We start from the raw sequence: 9,636 nt of genomic DNA, 5'->3' as shown, positions 1-9,636 counted from the left end.
CGTTTCTGATTACATTAAAATAAAAATAAAAGTTTTTTTTTACTTATACTTATACAATCGCATAATTAATTAACATAATTTTGAAATAATATACTTTTAATGCGAAAGAAATATTTCGTATCTAATTAAAGATTTAAAATATATCTACAGCTCTATGTCTATAATAGTGTAGATCAGTTACGTAAGGTATATCTTGAAATAGTTTTTAGAAATTGTAAATGATTAGCTTATCTGCTAATTAGATATAAAAATATCAATCGAGGTCAGCCTGTGTATATCCGGTTCTAACAGGACGGCAAATTGTGTTGACTCTCGAGGAATAATGAACTATATTATATATATTAATAATTCTATTGAACCCCATTCCACTAACCATCAGCTGCAGTGGAATCACTGCCGTGCCCATATTAAAAAAATAAAAAGAGTTATATATTTTTTCCAAAGCATAATAAATTAATTCCTAATCGAACCCTTGTATCAATCCAATCTATTTTAATATCTAATTTCCAATCCTTCCTACCGAATTCAATGCATTGATTCCGATTGTTTTTACTTACCTCTTGCAATTAAAATATAAAATCATCTCCCATAGCCACTATGTAGAAATACACTAAATAACAAATGGAGCGTATAAGTAGGATGATCTACAGCTATAAATAGCTAGTGGTATGCGTACAACGCCTGTTCAACTAGATTACTATTATAATTTATCGACTTATTATGTTTCGTGTTAATTCTAAATTCGAAATTTTTGATTTACTGCCAGAGTTGTGATAAAATATTAACACGCTACGAAATAAGCTAGTGAAAATTATAATTGTTGAGATAATTACGAAACACTTGAAGATTAAATGAGTATAATAACATATAAGAATAAATCCAAAATCAATTATGTAAGTGTCCATTTGACAATGTTTTTACAACAAAGACTATTATAACAACATTTTATGAAAGTAAGCAATCTACGTAATATTACTGTCATTGAAATAAGTCTTGCATTCAATGTAAACACATTATTGAGGCTCCGATGTGTCTTTCTCGAGCACTCTCTAAGAAATTTCAGGATTTAAAATGTGAGAGTAAATATCCTATAACCAGTATTTGTCTACAATATTATATTATTTAAGTATAGTACGGTGCATAATGTACGCGCGACCCCACTTTCAATGACAACCGCAGTGCGCCTGCGCATACCGTATTCAGTTTAATTTTGAAAAAGGATTTTTTTATATTTTATCGCATAGCCCAATGGGATGCACGCGTGATACATTTTTCTAGAAATGACCATTTTTCTGCTCTCATCCGGTGCCTTGATGAAATTTTGATTCTGGACCTGGCCGTAAGCGTTCCTTATTATTTTATTATTTTAAATTTTACTCTGAGACTAAAAAAACACTGTGTTATTTTGTTTAACATAAGCAGCCTGTATACAAATGTGTTGTTGTTTACGCGAACAATAAACACTTAAATCGAAGAAAGTCATGTCGCAAAAACCACACAATTCTCGCGGAGGTTTTCCTTCTTTCCTTTAACCACTATTGTATATTGAAACAATGTTGCGAAACACGTCGCGGTGTCGCAAATTCCGTGAAGGGTTATGTCATGTTTATGTTTTATTAAAATAGGTGCGTAACTATTGAATATTAAGCAGAGCCGGATTTGTTAATAGACTGCATAGGCCGCGGCCTAGGGGCGGCACAGTTGCAATAGGAGATAAAACAATCCCCGCACACAGACTATGCGGGCAGTACATGGTTGTCACTTAAAGATTTTTTTTATTGCTTTGAATGAAGACGAGCTTGCCGTTCGCCTGATGGTAAGCGATACGACCGCCCATAAACAATAGAAACCCCATCCAAGACTTTGAATTTCAAAGTACTGCTATGTATTCCACTGCGCTCGCCATTCTGAGACATGAGATGTTAAGTCTTACTATATGCAGTAATTACACTGGCTACAATATTCTTCAAACCAGAACACAACAGTGTCTACAGACTGCTGTTTGGCGACTGAAATAGACATTGCGACCACCGCAAGGTACCAAACTATCCAGGCGTACTCTCATATATAAGTGACCTATCACCAGTAAAGATAACCACTACCGCTTTAAAATCGGAACCAATTCGAACCATGTATAGTCAAGAGAATCTATTTTGTATAGGTAAAAGTAATTAAATCCGCTCTTTACCTATAGTGCTATCAATCCGTCCTTTGCTTAGAACGTCTGTAATTTAAAAAAATACTATGTACTCAATATACAGGATTAGTTTCACATTGCGTTACTAAATGTAACAAACATCTTGTCTTCTTGAAAATAACACGTAGTTTAAATTACTCAAACAGCGGATGTAAAATAAAAAAGAGAAAATTTCGAACAAAATAAATATAAATTAAGTCACTTTAATTTCACACACCCTAATCCGACTACGATCAATTTATGAGAATTCATCAGAAATACTTACAAAATTATTACAAATACACTATATTGGTACTAAACTACAAACTTATAAAAAAAAAATCATAAAGTAAATTCGGGACTTTTGTAAAAATATTCATTTTTCCTGATTTATATTTGACACATGTTAGCAGAGATAGAGACGAGTATGCGGTTTCATTCATTAACGCAACGTCAAAATTACCTTGTAATAATAATTTAAATGAATAATGCAATCCTTGAATTTATTTCTTTGGGCTTCACAATTTACAGGTGCAGTGAAGCCACTTTGCCAAAACCCGATAAAAAAAACCACAAAGAAATGTTTATACATACATTTATTTTTTAAAATAAAATAAAATCTTTAATACAAATCTATTACCTAGTATTATACAAACACACGATACATGCAAGACTAGACAGTAACGCTGAGTTGAAGAGACGCTACATGCATATTTACATATCATATTAGCACCGAATGATCCTAATATGAACTATCACGATATCTTAAATAGTCGACAGTTTATACATTTTTTAATGAAATGATAATATCTGAAATCTGAATTTAAAATTTATTATGTCGCTGATTAGTTTGTCGAGAATTTGTTATTATTTTGGGTAATTATTATATTTCTATCATAGTTTGAAATATTAAGCAATACATTGTATTTAGTTACTGATATATTTATCTATTAGGCGAAAAATAATAGGTTCGTAACTATATATGTCCCCGGAATTTCTAGTTTATTTTATTTAATATGTGGATTGCTGCATTAACTTTTTAATGTATTTTCAGATTTCAATCACTTCCTTGGTCATCCAATATCTAACAATAAATAAATAAAGTTTATAATCCAATAAAGTTAATTTTACGCATTTCTATGCGCAAATTAAACGGACTGTATATTAAAGTATCTCAACAAAACAAAACATATTATTTTTCCTTGTTTAATAGCTATATTATTGGAAAATGTATATGGAATGATTTCATTAGTTTTTTGTCATGTTTAATACGAAATATAAGTTAATAAGTGCTTTTTTTCTATACTATGTGCTAGTTAAAACCTGTATATAATGCGGGGCACATTTAAATATTAACTTTCATTTAAGGAATTCCTAATTTTCTCGTGAAAGTAATCATTAGTTTACGTAGAAATGGACTCAAGTCTAGTCTAAAAATAGAACAAGACAAAAGACATAATGAGCAAGAAAGTTATATTCTTAACTTACGTCATCTTCCGGGTTTTAGAAGAAACCGCTCTAGTATTTCAAACATCCGTTAATACTATATCAAAAAGACAGATTGTCATTGTGTAACCATGGTCACATGTGACAGATTGTCGGTTTGTAACCATGGTCACATGTTGTACGTCTGTAGTCCAGTGCTATATCATACAATGAACATACATAAACACATACTGTTGTTTAGAAATAGGAACGCAATTTTTAATACGAACATTTTGAAATTCATCACATCCACAATTTTTTAGCCGACTGTACTACAGTATATTTTAACAGAAGTAGTTTTCCGACTGTTTTAGATGGTTACTTAATGCTAGTTAGTTAACACTTCCAGTTTCTAAACACAGTACAAGAGCAGATCTTTGATTATAAAATATTTACACAAAACACAACACACCATATAAAAATATCTTTATAAATTAACAAAAAATCTATTTACAATATCCACACAAGTGTACATAATATCAAGTTTGAAACCCTTAGTCTAATCGTCTGTCGTGGTTTTCGATAAATCAGTGCTAACGCGTGATAAACTCCTATGCAATATATCTATAACAAAATCAGTCGTTTTACTGGAGAATGTGTACACCAACTAATACGTCCAATTTCTGATTCAATCGTGTTTTACATATTTAAATACTCTTTCTCACTTAGAGTAAAATTATCCTTTTCAATTAAATTATAATACTCATGATTTATTTAATTGTACACAATAGCGTAACCACACATTCTATAGGTTAAGTACATTTCAAAAAATAATTTTTAGTCGAACTCAACTCAAGATTTAAAAACACAACTGAACCTATTCGACATCCTAAATGTCACATTCAAATTCAGACACCCTTTTATTTCTACCGTCAGGAGTCATTTGGAAGTGGGCATCCCTTGTTCCTATTCTGGGAAAACCATTGAAACTGTTCCTACTAACTAGAGGGTTTTCTCTCTCCCTCTCTCTGTGGAAACTCGAAGTAGAGAGTTTCCCGTCTTTCCTCTCTGTGAAGTTGTTGTCAGCGAAATTTTTGTCGTTGAAGGTGCGTTCGTTGAACTCTCCGTCGGAGAAGTTTCTCTCGTTGAAGGGCACGTCTCTGATGCCGAAGCCGCCCATCCTCGGCGTCCCGATGCCGAATTTGTTACGCAACTCTTCGTCCCGTAGGTTGAAAGCACGGTTGTCGAACTTGGCCGGACCGGTCGCTAGTCTGTAATATTTTAGTTTCAAATTTGGTGTTAATAAATTGTATTAAGTAATATGATTGATGATGTCATGTATTTTTTTTAATTGCTTATACCAACAAAACATTCGCGATATTATTTTTTAGAAACCTCTACCAAAATAATCCATGATTACATCGCTGCACAAATTTTGTTATAACCGAATAATTAAATAAATAAATGTTTAGCTCGAAATATTAAAAGTTACACGTTACTCACTCTCTAAAACACCGTCTCTCTCTATCATACTCCGCTGACAGTCCTTCATCGTCATTAATAATAGCTGAAGGATCGCTATACACCGACGAATCTTGATAAAATGAATCTAAATCCACATAGTTCCCTTCTGAAGGTTCATTATCTAATAGTTCTGCTAGTTGAGACTTTAGTTGTGCGAAGGTTGGTCTTTGGGACGGGTCCGCGTGCCAGCACGAGTGCATGGCTCTGTACAGCTGTGGTTTGCAGTGTGGGGGCCGTTCAAGGCGGTATCCTTCTGTGACGGCTGTGAGAACCTCACGCCCTGACATGGTGGCGTATGGCGTGGAACCTGGAACATGGGAAATTGCATGATTAAGTATTGAGAATTAAATTCGTAACAACATGAAATCGGAATATATAATAATGAAATAAATCTACGGCTTACGATTTTCTAAATAAACGTTAATGTTATAAAACCTTATTTTTTCTTATCCTCTATTTAGATTTCGTGTGAAATTTTTCTGCGTTAAAATGAAATCATTTAGAAAACTGAATAAGCGGTTACATCAGATCATTCTAAGATAAATTAAAAAATGACATTCGTAAAATGAAATTTCATCCTAGCACTATAAGCTTTTAACTTCTGACATTATATCTTATTTTATTGTTTTGAATGACGAGACGAGCTTGCCGTACGCTTGATGGTAAGCGACCCGACGGTCCATAAACAGTAGAAACACAAACCAAAACAATAAATTACAAAGTATTGTTTGGTATTTCAACTGCGCTCGCCATTCTCAGACATAAGATATTAAGTGACTACACACAACACAACAGTGACTACACACTGCTGCTCGGTGGCAGAAATAGACATTGCGGTGGTACCTACCTAGGCGGACTCCCACATATGAGAGACCTACAACCGGTAAATAATATATCATAAAATAGAACCTTTTGAAATGAAATAATTTATTTGAACCTGTAAAATGTTATACACGATTTAGATTCCGTCAATATTAACTTCACCAACAGTTCGGTAAGCAGTTCTCACCAGAAAAGATCGGGCAAGAAACTCTGAACTGTAATGAACTTTATTTTCACAAATGCCTATTAATGTCCTATGTTCGCGATTTCACTCGTCACCATTCCCTTGTCAGAGAACAATAGCCACTATTACCTAACCGATAGATACTTTCAATTCTACCAATTTCTTTCACTGGTTTTAAGTTTTGAATGTCATCATTAGTAGCAGAATTGATTGCCTTTATAACTCTTATAACGGCTGAAATAAAAGAATAGATTAATTTGTCGAAAATGTTATTCTTTGAATAACTTACTGTATGTACAGTCAGCCCGAAAAGTTAGCTGAACAAATTCAAAATTGCAATTCAAAATTTCAAATTGCCTTTAAATTGTGTTCGTATCAGCTATCATAAATAAACTTCACATGGTTTGAGATAAAGGAAAAATTATTCAATTAAAGTTAACGTGTAGAAGCGTTTTGTAGTTTTTAATGCGTTCAGCCACTTTCGTCATTGACTATACTTGATGCGTAATTTTATAATGGTTCTATTAAAATTAGAAACTTCAGTAAAGCACTTAAGAAGCCGTTTAAAAGTTTTTTTACATATCATCATAACCATTAGATTAATTTAATTGCGATAATATTATGATATTCATTTTGAGTTTTATTCACGATAAAAACTCAATATATAGATTTATTAATTATTAAGTCATTTTGTTATAGAAGTGTAAAGAGATCAAATATTATTTATATTTTATACTATGCTATTATGTTATCTTACTCTAGGGGCCTTATTCTCTAGACAATGTAAACACGTAACACGGCCGAGTTATCTTCGTAAACTTAGAGTGAAATGGTTTTGCGTGCAATTTAAATGTCATAAATGAGATGAAGTGCACTAAGTACAAAATAACGTATCGCACAGATATTCAAGCCTAGTACATCATGATGAACATAATGTAACAATAATATCAACCCTAAATTATAATACTGTCCCACTGTTGGGCACAGGCCCTCTCTACTACTGAGAGGGATTAGGCCTTAGTCCACCACGCTGGCCTAGTGCAAATTGCTAGACTTCACACTCCCTCAAAATTCCTATAGAGAATTTCTCAGATATGTAGTTTTCCCCACGATGTTTTCTTTTACCGTTACAGCAAGCGATAATTCACAAAGAATACACACATAATTTTTAGAAAAGTCAGAGGTGTGTGCCCTCGGATTTTAAATCTGCGGCTATCATCTCGGCAGTCCTTTCCACACCCAACTAAACTATCGCCGCTTGTATATCTATTGTTATAAAGTAAAAGACAGCAGCAAAGTTAAACCATAAGACGCATCATTCTAGCGACCACAGCCGGCGGCTTGAAGAACACGACTTCTACTGCTGGGCGCTGGCCAACTTATATTATTTGACTAAACTGTATTATTTTCTTATCTACTTGTTTTTTCTCAGTCCAGTGCTTGCTTGCGCATCACTCGAAGTTTCTTCCATTACGCCGAGTCTGACAAAACTGTCATACTATTATAAACAAAACACAAAGATAAACAAGATTCACTCACCAAGCGTAACAATCTCCCACAAGAGGATGCCAAACGCCCACACGTCAGAGTGGTGTGTATAGACGTTGTAGAGTAAGGCCTCGGGCGCCATCCAGCGCACGGGCAGCGCGCCGCGGGCCGCGCGTGCGCCTGCGCCGGCCGACCGCGACATGCCGAAGTCCGCGATCTTGCACAGCTTATTGTGGTCCACTAGGACGTTACGCGCTGCTAGATCGCGGTGCACGATCTACGTGAGGACAACATTTTATTAGCTGACAAGACTGGCGATACCTTTAATATATCATATAGTTTTATGGAAATAAACTGAATTAAATGACTATTATATTTGTTGTTATATATGTTTTGTCTCTTCCTTATATTCTGAGCTGACGAATGTACTGCATTCGATTCTCAAATCCAACAATCTTTGGTTTTTAAGGCGATTATCGCAGAACTGGAGGTTCAGGACGCTAAACTGGCCGTAAAAAAGAAATAAAATTCGACAACGTGCTTAAAAAAGTGTTTTGTCCCGAACTTGCAGTGGAGTGGATAAAAGCAATGTAAATTAAATAAGATAATTCTATAAAGCTTATATTATACTTCCATAAATATCTATAAATCAGAGCATCAATCTTACCCCCTTAGAAGCGATGTAGTCCATCCCACGCGCGACGCAATAGGCGAAGACGGTGAGATCCCGTGACGTCAGCGCGGGGCTGGCGCCAAATCTATCAGGTCTAGCACGACGTTCCCTCAGGAACGCTAGCAGCTTGCCGCACATCACGTACTCCATTATCAATAGGTACGGTTCTGGAATCACCAAAATTTCTACTTTCAACAGCTATACGCATTTCAATAAGAATATTATTGATCTAGATGGAATAAACTACGTAACCTATAGTCTACTCCTGACAATCATTAACATTAAATTAAACATTTTTAATGCACAAGCTTAAATGCGATTCAAAATATCAAAGAAACTTTAACTGTAAACCTAGAAAAACAATTACCTAACTTGAATACAAAAACAATGAGACTTAACATACTCTTTATGGTATCATTTGTTATCAATCAGTGTTAAGTAAGATAGAGAGATAGTGCCTAGCATTATATGCCGATAAAAATCAAAACGATAAACGTACTAAATTACTATCAACATTAACCTTATCTTGTCAAATTGCTTTTTAAATAGACCTTGCGAATGCTTATGTAACTGATAAATAGACATTAGACGCTCTTTATTAAAAAAATGTATCTCGTTCATGAACCTTGGAAAGAGTAACAGAGAGCCTCGGTGGCGTAGTTGTATTTGTGGTAGGACTACCGTGCTTGTGTAGTCTCCCAACCAGTTCTCGGATCAGATAAAGTGATATTAGGTTTTTCTATTCAGTATCAGCCCGAAGTCTAGAATTTATACTGGATATGGTGATGCTTGCCGCTATCATATAATACGCTCGAATATACATGGAGAAAATTGGGTGTAATAATTGTGCTTCTTGCTTCCCTGAAGGTATGAAATGTGCATGAGTGGAAGTTACTTTTATAATTATCCGTACCTTGTTCAGTGCAACAAGCAAGTAGCGTCACGACATTAGGATGCGTGCCGATCTTCTGCATTATGTATATTTCGTGCAGGAGTTCTTGCTTCTCCTTCTGTGAAGCTGTCTCCTTTATCGTTTTGACCGCTACCAACCGCGTCAGTCCGTCATGTCCGTTTAAATCGTCTGCTTCTGCTTTCCACACCTGTAATGACGATAATTATGAAGTTACGAAAGTAAATAGTACTCATTTATATCTACTTACTGTAAAAAAATTAACGTTACCAATAATTATCAATATACTATATTCGAAATATTGTATTCAAAAAGGTTATAGAAAAGCATAAAATTTTGTTTCCGACGAAACAAAAAATAAAACTCTTAATAACATACCTTTTCGGTTCATTAAACAACAGATCTAAAACTATTATTTAATTCCGCTTTAAGAA

The 9,636-nt window shown here is 34.3% G+C and overlaps 1 protein-coding gene across 1 annotated transcript in view; it reads right to left on the bottom strand.

The window, feature by feature from the left end:
* Positions 1–2,754: 2,754 nt before the first annotated feature.
* Positions 2,755–9,636, bottom strand: part of LOC115449611 — a 135,540-nt gene continuing 128,658 nt past the window's right edge. Inside the window, exons 4-8 of the mRNA XM_037443203.1 lie at positions 9,206–9,392; positions 8,287–8,459; positions 7,671–7,896; positions 5,105–5,432; positions 2,755–4,872 (exon numbers count right to left, since the gene is read on the bottom strand). Coding sequence (XP_037299100.1) covers positions 4,491–4,872; positions 5,105–5,432; positions 7,671–7,896; positions 8,287–8,459; positions 9,206–9,392 — 1,296 coding nt within the window. The 3' untranslated portion in view covers positions 2,755–4,490. The remainder of the gene's footprint in view (positions 4,873–5,104; positions 5,433–7,670; positions 7,897–8,286; positions 8,460–9,205; positions 9,393–9,636) is intronic.

Source organism: Manduca sexta, chromosome 26 (assembly GCF_014839805.1).
Source record: "Manduca sexta isolate Smith_Timp_Sample1 chromosome 26, JHU_Msex_v1.0, whole genome shotgun sequence".
In the NCBI taxonomy this organism is placed as follows: Eukaryota; Metazoa; Arthropoda; class Insecta; order Lepidoptera; family Sphingidae; genus Manduca; species Manduca sexta.
Note: the sequence above shows the minus strand (reverse complement) of the source record. Positions and strands in the feature narration are given on the sequence as shown.